The sequence below is a fragment of the Martes martes genome (assembly GCF_963455335.1).
Source record: "Martes martes genome assembly, chromosome: 5".
Lineage (NCBI taxonomy): Eukaryota > Metazoa > Chordata > Mammalia > Carnivora > Mustelidae > Martes > Martes martes.
The window spans coordinates 102,300,389-102,325,139 of NC_137892.1; the positions used below are offsets into that span (position 1 = coordinate 102,300,389).

General features: G+C 41.2%; 1 protein-coding gene across 1 annotated transcript; it reads left to right on the plus strand.

Moving 5' to 3' along the window:
* Positions 1-534: 534 nt before the first annotated feature.
* Positions 535-21,188, plus strand: THOC3 (THO complex subunit 3). The gene is made up of 6 exons (XM_080804461.1): positions 535-881; positions 2,111-2,267; positions 3,740-3,944; positions 7,600-7,761; positions 7,881-7,981; positions 19,774-21,188. The coding sequence occupies exons 1-6, from the start codon at positions 615-617 to the stop codon at positions 19,935-19,937; spliced, it is 1,056 nt and encodes a 351-aa protein (XP_080660587.1). The 5' UTR covers positions 535-614; the 3' UTR covers positions 19,938-21,188.
* Positions 21,189-24,751: the final 3,563 nt, after the last annotated feature.

Here is a 24,751-nt window from a genome sequence, read left to right on the forward strand (position 1 = left end):
CATTCCATCCATACTGGAACTATGCAGGCTATACATCAGGCTTCCAGACTAAAGGTGAACATTTTTTTCTGCTTCTGTCCCTCATCAATAATACCTTTCAAAGACTGGAGAATTTGTTTATTTAAAGACATCCCAAGAGTCCTTCTCAATCCCTCTCCTCCCCACTCTGGACCCCCGCAAACCTCTGGTTCACCAGCCGGTCCTTCTCCAGCCGGAGAGTCGAGGGCCTTCTGTTCTAAGGAAGGAGGCTGAGTGGTGGGGATCAACCCTTGATAAAAGGTCTTTCGTTGATGGGGATTGGAGGTTTGGAAGGATATTGTTGGTTTTCCTTTTTTAAATTAAACAAGATACAAATATATCTACCAGGCAGTAGGTAAGTGGGAAATAGGCCCTTAAAGCCTCCAGAATCACTAACTGAAGGAAGCCTAATTGCAATCACTCTTAGTTGAAAGGGGAGCGCGCGCGCTGCATGCCGGGATTTGTAGTCCCTGCTCGGATGGCCCGCATTGCGGCTGTGCAGGGAAGCCTCTCTTCCGGGCGCATGCGTGCGGCGGCGGCGGCAGGACTGACTGAGCTAAGGTGGCGGTAGGAACGCGGCCTCCTGGGAGCTCGCCATGGCGGTAGCTGCGGCGGCTATGGGGCCCTCGGCGCTTGGTCAGAGCGGTCCTGGTTCAATGGCTCCCTGGTGTTCAGTGACTAGCGGCCCAACACGCTACGTGCTGGGAATGCAGGAGCTCTTCCGCGGCCACAGCAAGACTCGCGAGTTCCCTGCACATAGCGCCAAGGTGCACTCGGTGGCCTGGAGCTGCGATGGGCGTCGCTTGGCCTCGGGGTCTTTCGACAAGACGGCCAGCGTATTCCTGCTGGAGAAGGACCGGTTGGTAAGCTGTCAGGGACCGGCCCAGGCCAGAGAGAGGGTCTGTGGTAAAGCCAGGTGTGGTGTTGGAGAGAATGCGGGATGGAGGCGAGGAGAAGGAGGGGTGTGGGGAGAAGGGGGTTGTGTAGTGCACGCTGGAGGAGTGCGGGAGTGACAAGGGTAATGATTAGGGATCTGGAGGGAATGTGGTGGAGAGGAAGATGGTGGTTGTTGGGTCAGTGGCTCCGGGAATGCAGGAGGAACAATAGAAATGACCGCCGGGTCCCGCCGTCTTCCAGCCTCCTCCCCCCACCTTTCCTTAACCCTTGACTCTCCCGCCAAAAGGATGTATGCCCAGGTCACGTCTCCATAGGTAACCTGATACCTATGCAGGAAACAGAGGTATCAGGACCCCCCACCACATACCCTCCGATCACCAAATACCCTACCATATATGGATGTGAGCCCACGCCCTGCCTTGGCGGGATAAAAGACCACCGCCACCTCCCTCCCAGTGCGACTTCCCCCACTCCCCTTTCTGGAGTCGAGGAACCTCGCTCGAGGGTGCCCACCTCCTCCCGGTGCAACTTTCCTGGCTCCCCTTCTTCTCCCGAGCCCTGAAACTTCGCCAGAGAGTGCCTTTAATAAATCTTGCCTTGCGCCCACCTTGCCTGGTCTTGTGTTTACCTCGCCTGCGAAACTTTACAGTGGTGGTAAGAGGGAGGTGGGGGTGTGAGGGAGTGTATCAGTAAGGAGGTGTAAAGATGAGCTGGCAGTGGAGGCGAGGAGAGGATGACTGGTGGTGAGGAGGGTAGATGGGATTCGAGTGAGGTGGGGGTGTATGAGAGTGGTAGGAAGGAGTTGTGTAGTGGTGAGGACTGGCTAGGGGCTGTAGTGGTGGTGGCGTCCCTATGGTGGTAAGGAGGCTTCCTGTGGGAGTGAGCAAGAAGATTGGGAACCTTGGTAGAGTAAATGTGGAGAACCAGAAAGAAGGAGGAAGGCCGGGGTGGGGGGGGCAAAAGAGTTAGGGCATTGCTGTGGAATCCAAATCTCAGAACAATTCAGAGTGATTGGAGAGGAAGGGAGGAGGGTATTGGGAAGAGTTTTGGGGAAGGGGTTTAAAAATTTAAAAATTCTTTTAAATTGTCTGGCTTTTTCTTTGCCACAAGGTACCTTGGTTTGAATAAGGTTTAGAAGTTACATGTGGAGGCTGGTACTTATGTGTGAAGTGGCATTTGGATTCTGTTCTTTCAGGTCAAAGAAAACAATTATCGGGGACATGGGGATAGTGTGGACCAGCTTTGTTGGCATCCAAGTAATCCTGACCTCTTTGTCACAGCATCTGGAGACAAAACCATTCGCATCTGGGATGTGAGGACTACAAAATGCATTGCCACTGTGAACACTAAAGGTGACTCTTGAGAGAGAGGGCAGTAGGAAGATGAGCTGCTTATAGTTATTCAACAAGCATTTCCCAAGTATCTTCTTTGTGTGTGGCTTTGTGTTAGGTGTGGGACATCCTGGGCTGAATAAGACAATCTCCAGCTCCCAGGACCTGTACTAGGTTTAGTGCAGGGAGAGAGACATATGTATTAAAGAAAAAACCCAACATGATATGATATGGTTCATCTTACACTGAAGAGTCTACAAGATGGATACCTAGAATGGAAATGCTTAAGTCTGACCCTTGCCTGTGGGGACAGGCAACTCTTAGAATAGTTAATAGGGATTTAGTGGTCAGGGTACAGTGCATGGGTGAGGGGTGGGGGGCAGCTCTAGGAGGGAGCTTCATGTGTAGATAGATGGAGAATTTAGGAAATTGCTGATAGGCCAGAATGACTGATCTTGGGAATGAATGGTCTTGGTGGTCTGGCAGAAGATGACCTGGAAGTTGTACAGTACATTTGTAGAATCACCAGGTATTGTCCTATAAACCTTGAGGTCACTTACTATGTTTTATTGACTAACATGTCATTGATTATAACATGCACCAATATTTTATCCGTTGTTAGGAAGGAAAATAAAGTTTCTTGATAACCATCATACACCAAAAATTTCGAGATGCCTCCTAATGCATTTTAAGATATGTTGTAGAAAATAAAATGTGAAAATATATGCATTATAGAATTGATAAAGTTGGTGAAATTTTTAATTGACATGTTCACTGTGGGCCACTGGACTTTGTTGACAAGACTTGTCCCTGGAGGTGGAATCTTGTAGTACTTTCTCCACGTAGACAATTGATGATGCTTGAGTGAGTTAGGTAGCACGTGGATGAACATTAAAAACAGCTGTGTATGTATTTTAATGCCTACCAGAAAAAAAGAACTAGCCCATAGAATTTATTGCTAAATAGAAACTGAATTTATTTAACTGAAAATTTTTGAGTCAATTTTAAGAAAAGTCTTGAATAAAGAAATATAGCTGTTATTTTTATATATAGCTATATATATTTATATATATACTTATAAATATAGCTAACATGGATAGGACAAAAATTGGAAAAGTGGCATGTGAATGACTGGAGTTTGGGAAATGCTGGTATAAGACTAGGGGGCTTTGTAGTCAAATCTGGTTTAGATCTTGGGTCTGTTACTTCATGGCTTTGACGCTTTGGCTCATCTCTCATATCTTTCATATCTTCATATGTAATATGGGGATAATAAAGTGTTCCTTAGAGAATTATCATGAGCGTGCACAGGGGGAAATTTGTAGACGAAAGTGCTGGACTCATAATTGGTGAGTAAGTAGTCATTCCCTTCTCTTGACTAGGACCTTGGTGAATGAGGTTTAGAGATAGCTCTGGTCTTCGTAGGATTAAAAAAAAGTTAACTGCAGGATTATAGGCAAACAGTATCTTGCTGATTATATCTGGGTTTCCAGGGGAGAACATTAATATCTGCTGGAGTCCTGATGGGCAGACCATTGCTGTAGGCAACAAGGATGATGTGGTGACCTTTATTGATGCCAAGACACACCGTTCAAAAGCGGAGGAGCAGTTCAAGTTTGAAGTCAATGAAATCTCCTGGAATAATGACAACAATATGTTCTTCCTGACAAATGGCAATGGTTGTATCAACATCCTCAGGTGAGAGGGTTCTAGCTTAGGGACTGTCATATCTTTGTGCTGGGTGCTGTATGGATACAGAATGAATTAGATGCAAGCCTGGCCTGAAGGAGTTAAAAAGACAAATGGTAATAAAGAATCCTAACCTCTGTTGAGCACCTTTGAGCCAGGCACCTTATATTTACTGAGTCCTCACAAATTCTCTGGGGTTGTTATTTGAGTCTTATTTGACAGATGAGGATCTGGGATTCAGAGAGTTTAAATTACTAGTCAGCAGGTGAGCACTAGAACTAGATACACCTTGAATTATGGTTAATTTGTACCCGTAAAGTCTCTGCTTAAATATCACTTTCTCTCCAGGGCAGCCATCTTTTCTACTTTCCTACCTCCCCTTTAAAAGCTTATTTTATGTACTTCCTGTTGGCAGCATTTCTCATTCTGTATTATAATTAAATGTTTGTTTGTTTTAAAGATTTTATTTGTTTAGTTGACAGAGAGAGTATACAAGCAGAGGGAGCAGCAGAGGGAGAGGGAAAAGCAGGCTCCCCACTAAGCAGGGAGCATAGTGCGGGGCTTGATCTTAGGACCCAGGATCATGACCTGAGCCGTAGGCAGATGCTTAACTGACTGAGCCACCCAGGCGCCCCTATAATAAATGTTTACTTAATCTATATCTGCCATTAGACTATAAATTCCATGAAGGTAGGGACCATGTGTAACTTGCTTACTGTTGAATCCCTAGTTCCTACCTTAATACTTGCTACACAGAGTTAGGATCTCCATAAATATTTATTCTGTAAATGAATGAAGTGTTGGAATTGAAATTCAGGTCTGTCGACTCTGTTCTTTCTGCTGTTCTGGGTGGGCAATGCAAGGCAATGTGAAATAGGTTCTTTTAGAGAGGCTTGGAGTTTGCTTTGGAATCCCAGGGAAAGAAACTTATATTGACTATGGGAGTTGGGGATTGAAAGAGGCAGCTTCTGAGCTTGACCTTGAAAACTGAGTAGAATTTTAAGAATCAGCAGAAGGGAACCATACAGTGGGCAAAGGTGTGAATGAACATGGCCTATATGGAGAGTAGTTGGTAGATCAGAGTTGCTGGGAATGGTGTCAGATAAGGTATCTGAGGAGAGGGCCTGAAAATGGGAAGATAAAGTTGAAATATAATCTGGGACCAGATTATATTAAAGGCTGGAAACCTGTGTTTAGCAACTTGAATTTTATTCAAGTTGGTGTTCTATAGCCTTTTTTTTTTTTTAAGACTTTCAATTAGGAAATAAAACACATACACGAAAACCACTTAAAACACATATAGCTTAATGAACTATTATCTGTGTAACCCCACCCAGGTCAAGAAATATATGCTGCGTCCCAGAAGTCCCTCTATGTCCTTTGTTCTCGTCCTCAAAAGGGAACACTATTTTGATTCTTACAGTATTTCTTTATAATTTTAGCTACCAAATGTGCATTTCTAGACATTCTAGTTTTGTCTATTTAAAAAAATTTGATGTTTTTTAAATGTGTTAAACTATTAGGTTGCTCTTCATCCTCTTTTACTTATAATATAGCTGTTGGAAAACTAGACTGTTAACCTGCAGAGATTCTCCTAGTCTGGATTTTGCTGATTCTGTATGCTTATTTATTTGTTGGTATATAAGATACTTCCTCTCATTTACTGTTTTGTTATTTAATAATGTAGTTCACTTAGAAAAGGCAGGATAAATGGTTCTTTCCCTTTGTCATCAGATAATGAATTAGTTCTCCATCACCTCCAAAGATGATCAGCTGGGTTTTATTTTTAAGACTTACTGTAGGGGCGCCTGGGCGGCTCAGTGGGTTAAGCCTCTGCCTTCAGGCCAGGTCATGATCTCGGGTCCTGGGATTGAGCCCCGCATTGGGCTCTCTGCTGGGCAGGGAGCCTGCTTCCCCCCCCCCCCCCCCCGCCTCTGCCTGCCTCTCTGCCTACTTGTGATCTCTCTCGCTCTCAAATAAATAAATAAAATTTTTTTAAAAAAAAGACTTACTGTAAACTCTTGTACTTAAGCATGGTAGATGTGTTTCAGTCTATTGGAGTAATTATCTGTATGGAAACTCAAATTATCCCTTCTTCAGCTAATGGGAGCCTCTTCAAGTTGTTCCTGAGTCTTTTTTTTGTTTGTTTTTTGTTAACATAATCTGGGTAGTCTTCAGTTTGTTGCTCTCTGGTAGGACAGGATATCCCAGGGTCATCTTGTATGTTTCCTGGCTCAGACCTTTAATCAGAAAGTTCTCTAAGAATCCCTGGATTCTTTTTCTGAGAAACGGTACTGGAACTACAGATGTCCATATTGCTGGTTTGGTCATTATTTCTAGACCTTTCCTGTGGACAGAGCAAGGACATATAAGTGTTTATTTTTAAAGATTAAAATATGTGAATTGTGAATTTATGTTGATAACATTGAACTAAAATTCAGGACTAGTAGAATCCTACTGGGGGCACCTGGGTGGCTCAGTGGGTTAAAGCCTCTGCCTTCGGCTCAGGTCATGGTCTCAGGGTCCTGGGATCGAGCTCCATGTTGGGCTCCCTGCTCAGCAGGGAGCCTGCTTCCCCCCCTTCTCTCTATCTACCTCTCTGCCTACTTTTGGTCTTTCTCTCTCTCTGTCAAATGAATAAATAAAATCTTAAAAAAAAAAAAAGAATCCTACTAAACATCTTCTATATTATAAATAACTCTTTCCTTCCAAACTGAGTATTTGGGTATTCTGATTCTCAAGGACACTGGGATTATAGAATTAGAATATCCCATGGTTACTTATTACCTTTCTCCATGTTACACATAGAGGTATCTCAGAATAACAGTATTACCACTGCTACCACCAATGTGATTATTTAAAATAGTAAATTTTGCTTTTTGCATTGTTTTCCTCATTTTTCTTCCATTAAAAAAAAAAACAGTTTGTACTATATTATCAGAGTGTAGAGCTACTATGTACTATGCCTTTCTTTTGCATGTATAGTTTCTAGAAGAAGCTCTATATGTAATGCTCATCACCAGTCCCATGCTGATAAGTCTCTAGTCATTTTGATTGTCAAAGTTCATTCTTTAGATTCCTCAGGAAGGGTTCATGGGACAATATTCTTTAAGTTCATACTTATAACTTATATACTTATAAAACTTACAGATATTTAATTGTGTTTAGTATTTGAGCTCTTTGTAATTGATAGTTTTGCTAGATACAAAAATCCTTGATTCCTATTTTCTTGCTTATATATCTTAAATATATTATCCCATTTTCTTTTGGCATAAAGTCTTAACAGTCAGAAAGGTCTGATGATAATCTAATTTTTTTTTAAAGATTTTGTTTATTTATTTGGCAGACAGAGAGATCACAAGTAGGCAGAGAGGCAGGCAGAGAGAGAGGGGGAAGCAGGCTCCCTGCCAAGCAGAGAGCCTGATGTGGGGCTCGATCCCAGGACCCTGAGACCATAACCTGAGCCGAAGGCAGAGGCTTAACACCCTGAGCCACCCAGGCGCCCCATAACTTTTTTTTTTTTTTAAGTCTAGGAAAGTTTGTTTGAATTACAGTCTGATACTTGGTTTGTTGTCTTTGATTTTCTTCTTTAGTATCTCCTGTTGTTGTCTTAGTACCATAGTCCTCTTCCCATAGTTTAATTGCTGTCTGTCTTGTTTCTCAGCTACCCAGAGCTGAAGCCTGTGCAATCTATCAATGCCCATCCTTCCAACTGCATCTGTATCAAGTTTGACCCCATGGGGAAGTACTTTGCCACGGGAAGTGCAGATGCTTTGGTCAGCCTCTGGGATGTGGATGAGTTGGTTTGTGTTCGGTGCTTTTCTAGGTAAGCAGCTCTGCCGGCACTTTCCTTGTTGGATAAATTAATTTGACTTTATTTTGGATGAAATTGTGCCCTACACTTATTGGGTTATTCTAACATGTCCTGTCTCCACTCTGTTATAGGCTGGATTGGCCTGTGAGGACCCTCAGTTTTAGTCACGATGGAAAAATGCTGGCATCAGCCTCGGAAGATCATTTTATTGACATTGCTGAAGTAGAGACAGGTAACTGATACCCTCACTACCATAGTGAGTCTTCTGTCTGTCATCTGTTGGCTATCAAGACTTTTCCTGTCATGTGTTTTCATCTTCACATTACTACTTCACTTGCATTAGCATAAATGAATTTTCTTCTTAAGACAGCTTTGTTTATTAGGACTATTATAGTCAGGTCATAAGGGAGCAAAGAGTTCAGAAAGGAGCAGATCTGAAAAAAAGTGATTTAGGAAAATATTTTGCATTTTATTAACTTTTAATTCTTCTGTTAACAAAATTTTTAAAATATGGAAAATAGGAGGAAGAAAAAAGTGGTACTTGTGGTCTCACCTCTAAATACAATCTCTTTTAGTGTTGTGGTCTACTTTTTTTCCTATATTTTGCCTGTATGTGAACTTAAAATAATCTTAGGAATTAACAAAATACATGTGATTTGCTTTAAAAACAACCGGTAGAATCTGAAAATAGAAAAATGAGAGGAGAGTATTCATTTTACGAAGGAATTTCCTTAGCTCTACTTATTTTTAATTAATAATTTTTTTATTATCAAAGTATGATTGACATATGATATTAGTTTCATGTATGACAGTGATTTGACAGACATACACATTAGTCATTGATCACAATAAATGTAGTCATCATCTGTCACCATATAACATTATTATAATATTATTGACTATATTCCTGTTGCTATACTTTATATCTTCAGGATGTACTTATTTTATAATTGGAAGTTTGTACCTCTTAATATTTCACTCATCACCCCAGCTTTCTCTTCTCTGGCATCCAACAGTTTTCTTTAATTATGAATCTGTTTCTGTTGTCTATTTATTTACTTGTTTCATTTTTTAGATTTCATGTACAAGTAAAATCATATGGTATTTGTCTTTCCTGATTTATTTAACTTAGCTTAATAACCCTTAGGTCCACCCTATGTTCTCATAAATGGCAAGATCTCATTCTTTTTTTATGACTGATTAATATTCCATTTTGTGTGTGTGTATATATATATATATATCAGATCTTCTTTATTCATTTGTCTATCCATGGACACTTAGGTTGCTCCCATATTGTGGCTATTGTAAATAATGCTGCAATAAACATAGGGGTGCACATACCTTTTTGAATTAGTATTTTGTTTTCTTTGGATAATTACCCAGTAGTGGAATTATTGGATCATATATTTCTATTTTAATTTCTCGAGAAAGCTCCATACTGTTTTCTACAGTGGCTGCACCAATTTATATACCCACCAGCAGTGTATGAGGATTCCTTCTTCTTTACATCCTCACCGTTTGTTTTTTATTATCTTTTTGATACTAGCTATTTTGGTAGGTGTGAGGTAGTATTTCATTGTATGTGCATTTCCCTGATGATCATTGATGTGAGCACCTTTTCATGTTTATTGGTCATCTGTGTGTCTCCTTTGGAAAAATGTCTGTCTAGGTTTTTTGTCCCCCTCCCCCCCGCACCTTTTTTTTTTTTTTTTTTAAAGATTCACCCATTTGGGAGACAGAGAACATGAGTGGGCCTGGGGGAAGGGGCAGAGAGAAAGAATCTCAAGCAGACTCCCTGCTGAGTATGGATTCTGACATGGGGCTCAGTCTCAGAACCCTGTGATCATGACCTGAGCCGAAATCTAAGAGTTGGATGCTCAACTGACTAAGCCACCCAGGCACCCCATTTTTTAATCAGCCTACTTTTTTTTTTTTTTTTTTTAGTGTTGAGCATAGAATTATCTTATATATTTTGGATATTAACCTCTTATTGGATTTATTATTTGGAGGTATCTTCTTCCATTCAGTAGGTTGTCTTTTTGTTTTGTTGATGGTTTCCTTTGCTATGCAGAAGCTTTTTATTTTGGTGTAGTCCCAGTATTTTATTTTTGCTTTTGTTTCTCTTTGCTTCAGGAGACATAGCCATAAATACATTGCTAAAGCTGATGTTCAAGAGATTGCTGCCTGTGTTTTCTTTTAGGAGTTTTATCGTTTCATATCTCACATTTAAGTCATTAGTCCATTTTGAGCTTATTTTTGTGTATGGTGTAAGAAAAGTGGTCCAATTTCATTTGTTTGAATGTAGTTGTCTTGTTTTCCCAGCACCATTTGTTGAAGAGACTGTTTTTTCCATTGCATATTCTTGCCTCCTTTGTTGTAGATTAATGATCATATTAAGTGTGGGTTTATTTCTGGGCTCTCTGTCCTGTTCCACTGATCTAGCATATCTCTTTTTGTGCCAGTGCCACACTGTTTTTATTACCATAGCTTTGTAGTATATCTTGAAATCTGGGATTGTGATACCTCCAGCTTTGTTCTTAAGATTACTTTGGTTGCTCAGAGTCTTTTGTGGTTCCATACAAATTTTGGGATTATTTGTTCTAGTTTTGTTAAAAATACTGGTATTTTGGGGACGCCTGGGTGGCTCAGTTGGTTGGGCGGCTGCCTTCGGCTCGGCTCATGATCCCAGCGTCCTGGGATCGAGTCCCACATGGGGCTCCTTGCTCGGCGGGGAGCCTGCTTCTCCCTCTGCCTGCCACTCTGTCTGCTTGTGCTCACTCTCGCTCCTCTCTCTCTCTCTCTGACAAATAAATAAATAAATAAATCTTTAAAAAAAAAAATACTGGTATTTTGATAGGGACTGCATTGAATCTGTGGATTGCTTTGGGTGGTGTGGACATTATAACAATATTAATTCTTCCAGTCCTGGGCATGGTTTATTTTTCTATTTGTGTCACCTTCAATTTCTTTCTTCAGTGTCTGATAGTTTATTTAGAGTATAGGTCTTTCCCCTCTGTGGTTAAATGTATTCCCAGGTGATTTATTCTTTTAGGTGCAGTTGTAAATGGGATTGTTTTCTTAATTTTTCTTCCTACTACATCATTATTAGTGTATAGAAATGCAACAGATTTCTGTATATTAATTTTGTTGCCTGCAACTTTATTGAATTCATTTTTTCTAATACCTTTTGTGAAGTCTTTACAGTTTTCTATATATAGTATCATGTCATGTGCAAATACTACAGGTTTACTTCTTTCTTACCAATTTGGGTTCCTTTTTTTTTTTTTTTCTTGTCTGGTTGCTGTGGCCAGAACTTCCAAGACTGTGTTGAATAAAATGGTGAGAGTAGACATCTTTGTTTTGTTCCTGATCTTAGGGGAAAAGCTTTCAGTTTTTCACCATTGAGTGTGATGTTATCTGTGGGTTTTTCATATTTGGTCTTTATATGTTGAAGTGTGTTTCCTCTAAATCCATTTTGTTGAGAGCTTTTTTTTTTTTTTTTAAGATTTTATTTATTTATTTGACAGACAAAGATCACAAGTAGGCAGAGAGGCAGGCAGGGAGAGAGGGGGAAGCAGGCTCCCCGCCAAGCAGAGAGCCCGATGTGGGGCTCAATCCCAGGACCCTGGGACCATGACCTGAGCTGAAGGCAGAGGCTCCAACCCACTGAGCCACCCAGGCATCCCTTGTTGAGAGCTTTTATCAACAATGGGTGTTTATTTTTGTCAAATGGTTTTTCTGTGTCTTTTGAAATGATCATATGGTTTTTATCCTTCCTCTTATTGATGTGATGTATCACATTGGTTTATTTGCAAATATGGAGCCATCCTGGAATAAATATCACTTGATCATGGTGTATGATCTTTTTAATGTATTGTTGAATTTGGTTTGCTAATATATTTTGTTGAGGATTCTTGCATCTATATTCATCAGGCATGTTGGCCTGCAGTTTTTTGCTTTTTTGTTTTGTTTTGTTTTGGTAGTGTCTTTACCTGGTTGTGGTATCAGGGTAATGCTGGCCTCATAGAATGAATTTGGAAGTTTTTCTTCCTCGCCTATTTTTTGGAATAGTTTGAGAAGAATAGGTATTAACTGTTCTTTAAGTGTTTGATAGAATGCACCTGTGAATCCTTATGATCCTGGAGTTTTGTTTTTTGGGAGTTTTTTGATTACCAGTTAAATTTCATTACTAGTAATTGGTCTGTTCAAATTTTCTCTTTCTTCTTGATTCAGTTTTGGAATATTGTATGTTTATAGGAATTTATCCAGTCTTTTGGGTTGTCCAATTTGTTGGCATGTAATTTTTCATAGTATTCTCATATAACCCTTTGTATTTTTGTGGTGTCAGTTATTTTTTCTTTCATTTCTGAATTCATTTATTTGAGTTCTCTGTCTTCTTGATGCGTCTGGTAAAGGTTTATCAAACTTGTTTATGATTTCAAAGAACCAGCTCTTAGTTTCATGGATCTTTTCCAATGTTTTTTTAGTATCTATTTCATTTATTTCTGCTCTAATCTTTTTTGTTTCCTTCCTTCTACTAACTTTGGGCTTTGTTCTTTTTGTAGCTCCTTTAGATTAAGGTTAATTTGTTTATTTGGGATTTTTCTTGTTTCGTAAGGTAGGCCTGTATTGGCATAAACTTTCCTGTGGAACTGCTTCTGCTGGATCCCAGAGATTTTGGATTGTTGTGTTTCCATTTTTATTTGTCTTCATTAAAAAAAAAAATTTTCCTCTTTGATTTATTCATTGACACTTTGGTTGTTTATGTTGTTTAGCTTCTGTATGTTTGTGTTTTTTTCGAGTTTTTTTTTCTTGTAATTGATTCCTAGTTTCATACCATTGTGGGTCAGAAAAGATGCTTGATAGGGGTACCTGGGTTGCTCAGTCTTTGGGCATCTGCCGTTGGCCTAGTTTGTGGTCCCAGGGTCCCAGAGTCCTGGGATCTAGCCCCACATTGGGCTCCCTGCTCAGCGGGAAGCCTGCTTCTCCCTTTCCCACTCCCCCTGCTTGTATTTTGACTCTTGCTGTCTCTCTCTCTGTGTCAAATAAATAAATAAAATCTTAAAAAAAAAAAGATGCTCGATAAAATTTCAGTCTTCTTAAATTCATTGCAACTTGTTCTGTGGTCTACCGTATATGATCCATACTGGAGCATATTCCATGTGCGCTTGAAAATAATGTATATTCTGTTGTTTTTGAATGGAATGTTCTGTATATACCTGTAAAGTCCATCTGGTCTAACGTGCTTTTTGTTGATTTTCTGTCAGGATGATCTGTCCATTGATGTAAGTATGGTGTTAAAGTCCCCTACTATTGTATTACTGTCAATTGCTCCTTTTATGTTTGTTAATATTCACTCTATGTTTTTAGGTGCTCCTATCTCCTATGTTAGGTACATAGATACTTACAGTTGTTATATCCTCTCATTGGATTGATTCCTTTATCATTATTTAATTCCTCTTTTTGTCTCTTGCTATAGTCTTTGTTGCAAAGTGTATCTTGTCTGATTTTTTTTTTTTTTTTTTTTTTGGTGGACAGCAAGGCAAAGTTTATTGGGCAATAGCAAAGTGATAGTACAAAGGTCCCGAGGAGGAAGGAGACCTGAGAGGCTTGCCTTTGTGTGATAAAAATATCACTACCCCAGCTTTTTTTTCACTTCCGTCTACATGGAATATCTTTTACCGTCCCGTCACTTTCAGTCCATATGTGTCTTTAGGTTTGAAGTGAGTCTTGTAGGCAGCATATAGTTGGGTCTTGTTTTTTCAGCCATCCAGTCACCCTGTATCTCTTGATTGGACCATTTAGTCAATTTACATTTGAGTAATTATTCATAGGTATGTATTTACTGCCATTTTGTTCATTGTTTTCTGTTGTTTTGTGGTTCTTCTTTGTTCCTTTCTTCTCTTGCTCTCTTTCCTTGTGGTTGATGGCTTTCTTTAATGTTATGTTTGGATTACTTTCTCTTTATTTTTTATATATCTATTATAGGTTTTTGATTTGTGGTTACCATGGAGTCATAAATAACATCCTATGTGTGTAGCACTCTATATTGTTAGTTGCTTAAGCTTGGACACATTCCAAAAAGCACTGAATTTGTACTCCTCCTCAACATTTTATGTGTATGTCATATTATATATCTTTTTATTTTGTGTATCCCTTGAGTAATTTTTGTAGATGTAATTGATTTTACTGCTTTGTGTTTTAACCTTCATAATGGCTTTATAAGTGATTAGTCCACTACCTTTAATCATATGTTTACTTTTACTAGTGAAATTTTTTCTCTCATAATTTTCTTCTAATCATGGCCTTTTCACTTAAAGAATTCCCTTAAATATTTCTTGTAAGTGGTGATGGACTCCCTTTTGTTTGGGAAACTCTTTATCTCCTTCAGTTCTGAATGATAGCCTTGCCAGAATGATAGCCTTGCCAGGTAGAGTATTCTTGGTTGTAGGTTCTTTCCTTCTAGCCCTTTGAATGTATCATGGCCACTCCCTTCTGGCCTGCAGAGTTTTTGCTGAGATCAGCCTATAGCCTTATGGGTTTTCTCTTATATGTGACTGCTTTTCTCTTGCTGCTTTGAAGATTCTCTCTTTAATTTTTGCCATTTTAATTATTATGTGTCTTGGTGTGAACCTTTTTGGGTTCATCTTATTTGGAGCTTTCTTTGTTTCCTGGATCTGATGTGTGTTTCCTTTCTCAGATTCAGGAAGCTTTTAGTCGTTACCTCTTCAAATACATTTCCTGCCCCGTTTCCTCTCTCTCCTCCTTTGTGGACTCCTATGAAGCAAATGTTATCATGCTTGATGGTGTTGTGGAGGTTCCTTCACCTGTTCTCACTTTTATTATTCTTTTGTCTTTTTGCTGTTCATCTTAGTTGCTTTCTGTTACCCTGTCCTCAAGATCTCTGACCCGTTCTTCTGCACCACCCAATCTGCTGTTGATTTCCTTTGGTGTTATTTTTCATTTCAGTTACTGTATTACATTTTCTGTCTCTTTGTTGAAGTTCTCACAGAGTTCATCCACTGTTTTCTCAAGTCCAGTTGACTATCTTTAGGAGCATTACTTTGAACTTCCCATCAGGCATATCACGTATCTCCATTTTGTTTAGTCCTTTCTCTGTGATTTTTGTCTTGTCTGTTCATTAGGGACGTATCCCTCAGTCTCCTCATTTTGTCTAACTGTGTGTTTGTTTCTGTATGTTAGATAGGTCAGCTACATCTCCTGACCTTGAAAGTAGTGACTTTACATAGAAGAGGTCCTGTGGTGCCCTGTATGCTATCTGCCCTGGTCACTGGAACCAGGCATACTAGGGTTTTCCCCTCTATGGGTTGTGTGCACCCTCCTGCTGTGGTTGAGCTGTGATTGCTATGGGCATGCTGATGGTGGGGGAAGGGGGCTGGCTCTCAGTCCAGTTGGCTGCGCTGACCTGCCTTGCCTGCTGCAGGCGCACTGGGCAGGGTTTGCTTCCCATACTGTGAAGAGGCCTGGCTGCAGCTGCCATGGGCTCAGTGGTACGTGGGGCTGGCACTCAGTGTGCTGTGTGTAATTTGCCTGTGTGACAGCTGCAGGTACACGCAAGGGCAGGCCTTGTTCTTTGGGGAGCCAGCTAAGAGGCCCAGCTGTAGAAACTGTAGGCAAGCTGGTGCGTAGGGTTATCTCCCCTGTCCCTTGGGTGAGGAGTCACTTTGGTGGGGTCCTGGTCCCATGTGGGCCTGCCTGCTGGATATGGCAGGGGAGGAGCTGCCTTGGAAGAGTGCCTGCGAAGGCCAGTGGGCTGGGTAGGGTGGGTGGTAGGGGAATGCTGGCATGGGGCATGTGTTGCTAAAGAGGAGAGTGTTAGAATTGGCTTCTGCAAGCATCTAGCTATCAAGGTTCACGGTGGGCAAGAAAAATGGCACCCACCAACACTTTTTTATTCCTGGAGAAATCTGCACATGTTTGCCCTTCCCTCACACACTCTAAAATTACTTAGTAAATCTCCTTCAGGTATACTCTAGGCGCTTTTTAAGCTGCGGCTTCAGTGCCATCTCCGGCTGAGATACTTAGTAGTGTGCTGCTGGCTCTTTTGCCTTTCAGTTCAATTGGAGTTAAGCTGCGCTGATTTCTAAAGCTCCTGGAGTTAAGCCCTGCTGATGTTCAAAGCCAGACATGATGGGAACTTGTCTTCCCAGCGTAGGTCCTTACAGCCAGGATTGCCCTGTGTGGGATCTGATCCCTTCACTCCTCCATGCTTGCGATGGCTCTCCTGTTGGTGGTTATTTGCACAGGGGTTTGGTTCCCGGCCATGTCTCCACCCCTTCTACCCTTTCAGTGTGGCCTTGTCTCTACGGTCAGCTGTGGAAGGTCTCTTCTGCTGGTCTTCAGATCATTTTCAGAGTTAATTGCAGTAGATACACTTGTTGCCTCAGTGTGTCTGTGGGAGGAGGTGAGCTCAGGATCCTCCTACTCTGCCATCTTCTGTCATTACTCTCAGATTTGTTTTGTATTGTAGCTTTATTGTTTTTGGAAATACATGCTTTAGTAAAAGCACTTAAACTGTATAGAAGACTTCAAAGAGCAAAGTAAAAAAATTGAAATTCCACCATTTAAAAATGCCACTGTTGATGACATTGTGCTAAGTGTTGTCCAGCCATTCAGATACACAGCTCCTTTGCGTCTGCCTTGTTTGTGTGATGTGTGGATATGTGCATGTGTGGATGTGTGGATCCTCTCCTGCTCCAGGCTCCAGGCCTGCCCCTCCTGAGCATGTTACAGCTTCATAACGTGAGCTCTGCTGCTGCTTGTAATGCAGTCCCGAATCCCACTGAATATGTCAGGATGTTCTCAAACTGCCGGTCTCTACTTATTTATGCCTGTGGGTGCTTCAGTTGCCCTGCTCTTTGGTGGCTTCTTATCTTCGCACCATTATAAATAAAGCTGTGGGAAATATTCCTTATGGACTTCACTTTGGGTCATCCTTTTGGGGAAACCAGTGAAGTGGGATTGCTCCCTGAGTCCAAGGTACTGACATTTTGTGAAGGACCAAACCACGTACAGAAAGGTTATTGCAGTGTATGTTCTTAACAACGCATGCACGTGCATGTTTTTCCCATGTTGTCCTGGCACAAGTTTGTCTACCTCACCTAATACATATAAAACGTGATTTATTTTATTTTTATTTTTAAAAAAGATTTTATTTATTAGAGATTTTATTTAGAGTGAGAGAGCACAAGTGGGCAGGGAGCGGGGGAGGGCGCGGAGAGCAGCAGAGGGAGTTCGGGAGAAGCAGACTTCCTGCTGAGCAGGGAGCCTGATGTGGGGCTTGATTCCAGCACCCCAGGATCATGATCTGAGCCGAAGGGAGATGCTTAACCAACTGAGCCAGCCAGACACCCCTTATTTTTTGTTTTTTAAGATTTGTTTATTTACTTGAGAGAGCACAAATGGGGGCAGGGGCAGAGGGACAGGGGATGAGAGAATCCTCAAGCAGACATCCTGCTGAGCACAGAGCCTGCCACAGGGCTTGATCCCAGGATGCTGAGATCATGACCTGAGTTGAAATCAAGAGCCGGCTGCTTAACCCTCGGAGCTACCCAGGTACCCCTAAAATATGATTTAGTTCACATATAATCTTTCAGGAATATATCAATTTTTCTAAGTAGTTCAGACATATACTTTGAACATTTTTTTTATCTTTTCTATAACCTAGGCTAAAAATTAAAAGTCAGATGATTATCAAAGGGAAGCACAGTTATATTTATAGCATTATTTCATACATAAAAGAGAAATAGTCTCAATTTCATTATGAAGGACTGATTAAATAAGTTGTGATATATCCATATTACAGTGTGCCAGGAGAAAAACATAGCTCCACATGTGCTGAAATGCAAGACTGGCAAGGCATTTTACTGAATGAGCAGAGCAAGTAGCCAATCAATGCATGTGATGTGTTCTCACTTAGGTAAAGAAACTAAAGCTAAATTAGTAGAAAGACTTTTGAAAGAATTTATTTCAGACTTAGAAGATTAGGAGAAGATAAATCTTACTTTAAATTATAATCTTAAGTATTATTACTGAAACCAAGTAACCAAGTAGATAAAATGAAAAATTCAGTTTTTTAGTTACCCTAGGCGCATTTTGAGGACTTAAGTAGCCACATGTGGCTGGTGGTTTCTGTATTGGATAGCACAGATGTAGAATGTTTCCATCACAGAAACATTCTACATTCCTGTTTCCCCATGCTGTTTCCCAGTGCTGCTCTATACCCTGGTACTGTTTGAATTTTATGCAGTAAGCATGTTTTTGTATGTTGGTTTGTAAAATAGTATATATGCTCAGTATAGAATATTTGGAAAATGCTGGCAATTAAAAGGAGAAATTAACAATCACACATAGGTCCTTAATTTGGAGATAGCTAATTCCTAACATATTAGTATATTTCCTTCCAATCTTTTTTCCATATGTAGATATTTATACATCTATATAGATATTTTATATATAGACATCGATTCATCTGTGTGTGTATACATACACTATACTATGTATAGTTGAAGTCATATATTAAGTAAGGTTTAGTGTTTTACATATTTTTAAAGGTTAAATGTAAAAGTAAGAATTAATTTTATTTCTGATAACATGTATTTTAACAGTCCACTTAATTTCGGCTTTTTAGACACACCATACATATTACACCGAGTCTTTTAGAACTTTGGTGATCTGGAGTAGTCATATCAGTCCCAGATAGCACCTTATTTATCATTCAGAGATTAAACTTTCCAATAAAACTGTCAAGATGTTAAAAGTTTATGAAGCCACATCGTCATTTAGGAAACATTTTAGGAGGCCTCTTCATGTCTCCTCTGGTTTTCTTGAACTGTATAAATTTCTTTATTTTAACCAATCCCATATGATGGACAAATGATGGCGTAAAGGCCAGAAGAGAAGTAAAAGGAGGGTAGCAGCCAGTGAAACTATTCTTTATGTTTGTGTAATATAGAAATTTGCCCAGACATATAGCTAGACTGCCAGATACTAGCATCATGAGAAGTGGTTAACTGTCCCTGAAGTAGGATTACTTAACAAAGAGGGTCTCTCTCTCGCTCTCTCCACACACATATGTGTGCATATTATACATATATTTTAAACAGCTTTATTAAAATATAATTTACTGTACAGTTGACCAGTTTGAAGTATATAATTTATGTATCCTGCAACTTCAAAATAACACTACATTGTTAATGTTTTATTACATTAATCTTAAGATTCATTACATGAATCTTAACGTAAAAGCAAAGTGGGACTAAAGGAATAATGGCTTTAGAAAAATCATGTTTAATTTCAAGTAAGAATGACATTTTTGGAGGAAAAAATCTGTTTGCAAAGCATTGTGATTTAGGAGAAAGACCTGTGGCTTTGGAAACAGACTCACTTCATATGCTGACTCCTATGAGGTATGACTTAACTGTTCAGTCACCTGTTCCTTTATAAAATGAGGTTTTAAATCATTACTTGCCTTGATGCATTGTGATTATACTTTATAAAGTATAATGCATCTGATTCCTAAGGGGTGCTCAACAAATACTAACTGCTGGTACGGTTTTCCTAGGGAGTACGGAATAGGTTTTAGCTCATAGGCTCTGCATTCAGATCTTGCTCTGCCACCTACTGGCTTGTGCTCTCTCTCTGCCTCAGTGTTCTGTGTAAAATGGGGTAATGATTGTACCTGTCCTGTAGGGTTAGTAGGTGGATTAAATGAGGGGCACCTGCGTGGCTCAGTTGGTTAAGTGTCTGCTTTCAGCTCAGGTCATGATCTCAGGGTCCTGGGATTGAGCAGCATGTTGGGCTCCCTGCTCAGCAGAAATTCGGCTTCACTCTCTCCCTCCCCCCACCCCCCACTTCCAACCCCCGGCTCCTGCTCTCTCTCTCTCAAATAAATAAAATATCCTAAAAAAAGTGGATTAAATGAGTTAATGTAGGCAAGCACGTAATGAATGTGGTTTCTTATTATTAATGTATTGATTGGTTTCTCTATATTGATTTTTATAGGAGACAAGCTATGGGAGGTGCAGTGTGAGTCCCCGACTTTCACCGTGGCTTGGCACCCCAAAAGGCCTCTGCTGGCATTTGCCTGTGATGACAAAGATGGCAAATATGACAGCAGTCGGGAAGCAGGAACTGTGAAGCTGTTTGGGCTTCCTAATGACTCCTGATAGGAGGCCTTCAGGGAGAGGAGACGCTGGCAGAGGCCTTCCTTTGTGTATTACTTTGGTCTCTTCTCTTGGAGTTGATGGGCTCATGAAGTGTTTGTAAATTGGTATAAATTATACAAGTCTTGTCAGTCTGCCTATTCCAGTTCCCTTCTTGTTATGTGAACTCTTCCCGTTCTTTCCCCTCCACAGGAGGCTTCTGCGCGATAACACCAGCATATGTTGTCCTCTGGGTACTTCCTGTCTTCCCTGCCTTTGCGTGTATGGTAGACTTTGTTGGGTTTGCTTCTGCTTGGACAGTACCTACCTTGGGGGGTGGGGTGAGTGAAGAAGGTGAGATGGGGATGGAGAATTTTTACAGTAAAAAGAAATGTATATAATTTTGAAATTTGAGCATTTAATAAAACTGACTTTAATTATGGGACTTCTACGACTTGAAAAGTTATGGTATGTTTGTTATTATTGTTGCAGATATTGGGAGATGTTGCAGTTTTGCATTTTAAAAAAAATCTCAGATTGGATTAAAGGTTGACATTCTATCATTTAATGTCCTAACCAAGAATTCTGTGAAATGCAGGGATCCGGCATGAAGTGTAAGTGCAATAGCAAACCTTAAATTCTTCAGCTTAAGTGTACCCTGCCTTAATCTACAAAGGATTTGAGGACAATAAATTTATGGTAAACATTGAGAAAAGCAGTAAAATATAAACAAATCCAAAATCAGGAGAAGACATACAGATAAGAATAGAAAGTTGAAATTGGGGAAATTAAAATAGAAATATGCAAAGAATGAGGACCTGACTGAACTAAAATTTTGGCTGTGCCCCTTGGTGGCAAAGTGAAGAATGGAGAAGTCAGTTAATTCTTTTTTTTTTTAAGATTTTATTTATTTATTTGACAGATCACAAGTAGGCAGAGAGAGGGGGGAAGCAGGCTCCCCACCGAGCAGAGAGGCCGATGTGGGGCTCGATCCCAGGACCCTGAGATCCTGACCTGAGCCGAAGGCAGAGGCTTATCCCACTGAGCCAGCCAGGGTTCCCAGAAGTCAGTTTATTCTTAATGAAAAGCAGAGCACAATGCCAGTTCCTCAGGGAAAGCAGAACTTTGTTAGCTCTTACTTCCAAAAGTAGTTGGCTCAGGTAGGATATTACCTGTGAGCAATGTCTTGATTTTCATTGTATTTTAATGTATTTTGGCATTAAAAATACAGAAATAATGATGTTTGAAGAAAATTCTGGAAAAAGCAAGTAAGTGAAAAGAAAAAAAAATCATTATTTCTCCTCCCAGGAGATAGTCATTATTAGCATTTTTGTGTGCATCCTTTTAGGAGTTTTCCTATGTTGTATTTATGTTAGAAACATGTTTATACAAATCTTGCAGAGTAGACAAATCAAGTATGACAACATAAAGCATGTAAAGTGCTCAATACCATGTTAGGCAGTATTAAAAACACTCAGTAAGTCTTAATAGAAATTTTTAGTAATTAGACCTTCCTTAGGCTTGGTACTATAATGAGCACTTTACTCAATTTTTGCAACAGCCTTCTGCAGTTGGATGTTATCATCATTTTACTACTTCAGTGAGTTTTTTAACTCAGTGTTACTCATTAACTGACAGTGTTCAGATCTAGATGTGCTTAGAGGTCCATATGCCTTCTATTTGCAGTGGCCATTCTGTCTCCACTTGCCATTCCCATTTTACAGATGAGTAAACCTTGACTCTGAGAAGTTGACTCTTGGCCCAAGTTAATGAGTGATCGGTTGAGTCCAGTCTTCAGGCTCAGTAGTGTTTCCTTCAGCCTCTAGAATAGCCTCTGCCTGCATCCTTCCCTGAAGATGGTCTTTTTAGTTGCAGACCAGCATGCCACCTCATTATGTCAGAAGTTCAGTGTTGCTCATGTCACTGGGAGTAAACGTGGCACACTGTTTTTATTTTTATGGTTATCTGTCATTCCTGGAGTTGCTGCTTTCTTTTTCTATATAACCTCCTTAGCATTGGAATCAGATACGAAGTTTTAGTCTAGCTCTTAGTATTTGATCAGTTCCCTCCTCTGTGATCTATGTGGATTTTTTCCCTCTGGGTTTGTGTAAGGTAATGATCCGCTCAACTTTTCACTAAGAGATTTATTGCTTTCAGCTAGCTTTCACTTTTAGTGACAGAAAAACCCTTACTGGAAAGAGCTCGAGCTTGTGGCAGCTTTTGCTTACTGTCAGGGCCTTGCTGACAACATTTCTGTGCCTTGACTTCAGAGTCCTGGGGAGGCTTAGAAGTTGGGTCTGTCTTGGAGAGATGTATAATTTGTCCTAGACCTGATGCCCTTATGGCTTGAGTGAGTTGTCTGATTCAGAGCAAGAAGGGAGCCATTCATAGTCACCCAGCAATTGATGGATTCAGTCAGTCTAGCCATGTTATATAGTTACTGGTCCAAACACTAGCAAGTAAAAAGAGGGTGGTGAGTTCTGTTCTGAGCTAGGCTGTAGTTGGTAAAGAAGGTTTGGGATTTACTGTACCAATGACCCATTGCTGTGTAGACTTGAGTTACAAGTCAGGCTAAGAAACAGGTAGTGAAGGCTATAGTGTGTTTTGTGCTAGGATTCTGGTTTCTCTGTGGCATGAGATACAGGGAAGGACGAAACCTGCCAAACGTTAAGCTTGTGTAAGGTGTATGTGTGTACCTTGAGGATTATCCCCCTGCCCTAAGCTGTGGGGGGCAGCGTCCTGATAGAGGGGGCCGGGAGGCTAGTGCAGGGAGTTTTGATGAGAGGCACTTAGATCCAAAAAAGGAATCAGGAAGAGGCCAATTCTGTGAGGTCCAGAACAAAGACGCTGTGTGTGTGTATGTGTGTGCGTGTGTGTGTGTGTGTGTTATGAGCTGCTTGGGGTGTGATGTGTCAGTGGCCTTTTATTTTAGAATGACCAGGAATGGGGTATATAAACCCTTCCTCCCGTTCCTGTTTCAAAGATGTGTATCACTCCCTAAGGGTTTTTTAAATCACAAAAGGGACCACGAAATGGCTTCCTTCTTTGGAAGGGAAAAAGCCCATGAACAGGGTTAAAAGGTAAGTCCTCTCTTTCAGAAGGGGAGCAGAGATCGTACACCTGGAAGAGCCTTGCACGCTCAGAAACACCTGTGTGTGGGTAAGTGCTGCCTTCTCCGCTCCCTGTGACCCTGTGGTGCAGTGAAAAGAAGGCTGGTTTCCTAGGCGAACGGAATGGGCTTTGAGTCCCGGCTCCAGCAGTGATGGACCTGAGCCCACTTCCGTCGCCCATAAAGTGCGGGTGATACAGCCTCCTGTCCTTGGGTTGTTTGGAGACTCAAAGGACGTACTGTGTTTGTAAAGGGTCCAGCACAGCACCTGGCGTGCGGGAGATGCTTAGCGCATCCCTTCTCCTCGAGGAGGAGCCGCTTCTCAGGAGAACACGGAGGCTGGCTGCAGAGACATGTCGGCACTCTGTCGGCTTTCTTGGCTCTCAACGCCGGAGCTGAGCGAGCCCCGTCCATCATCGACTCTGCAATGACGAGAACGAAGAGAGGAGGCTCATCTGTCCCACTCGGGCGGGGTGGGGGGGTTCAGAGGAGAAACACAGCGTCTGCTTTGTGTTGCGGTCTGTTTGGGGCCGTGATGGAGCTGTGTGCGTGTGGACAAGCAGAGCCTCAGAGTTGTGCACTTGAGCGGGGCAAGTGAGAGGAGGAGGAGGAGGGTAAAGCTCCCTAAGGAGGGGAGAAGGCTGGGCAAGGATTGGAGGCAGAGGAGGAGGACTCAGTGCCAGTCCTGAATAGGGGGGGTGTGTGACCAGCTGGGGGGAGGACATGTGAGAAGGTACTGCAGCTTGGAGGAAAGCGGAGGGGGCGGTTGAGTTCTGGGCTGTGGAGAAGGTGGTCAGGTGGAATGTGAGGTGGGGTTGAAGAGAAAAGGAGAGAGGGTCTCGGGCTCCAGTGATGTCTGCCTGTGCTGGTTGGTAGTGCGGCCTGCTGAGTAGGGCAGACTTGGATGGAGCTGGGTTCAAATCCTTGTTGTGTTGTCACTAACGGGGAGACTTGGGCCCAGTTACTTCCCTTCCACAAGCTGCAGTTTGATTATAATGTCTATAGTAATGAAAACCTTATGAGGGTTAAATGACTTGCCACATGTCAAATGCCTGGTGCATCATGGATGTTGAAGAAATAGCTATTATGTAGGTGTTAACGCCAAATCTGTGTGCAATATAAACCTCCTTACCTTATGAAGCTTCACTGTCTCTCAAGCGCGTCACATTCTGTGCATTAAAAGGTGGGGAGTAGGATGGGGTGGAGTTTAGAGAAGATGAATATTTAACAGTTATTTTTTATTGTTACCTTTTTTAAGCAGGCTCCACACCCAGTGTGGAGCCCAGTGTGGGCCTTGAACTCAACCCTGAGATCAAATCCTGAGCTGAGATCAAGAGTTGGATGCTAAACCAACTGAGCCACCCAGACACCCCTTAAGAGTTACTTTTAAATACCCACTTATAGAGCTAAGGACCTGTGGTAGTTAGGGATATTAAACTGAGAACTATTAAGCCAATAGCTGCAAATTTACTAGAGTTTACGTGTTTAAAATTGTTGCTACATGGCTCCACGAGCTGATGAACTTAAAGGCATCCAGGATCTCCCTTTGGCAGAGCAGGCAGAATATGCTAACATGCCTATCCAACCAGCAGTGTCATAGCACACTGGGTGTAACTTGCCATGGCTGCAATGCCATTGGGGACCACTGGGGCCACCATGGATTTGCCAAGAACAAGATGCTAAACTCACGTTGCTTCCTTTTACCTCCTTGTTGAGGCTGCTAGGATAC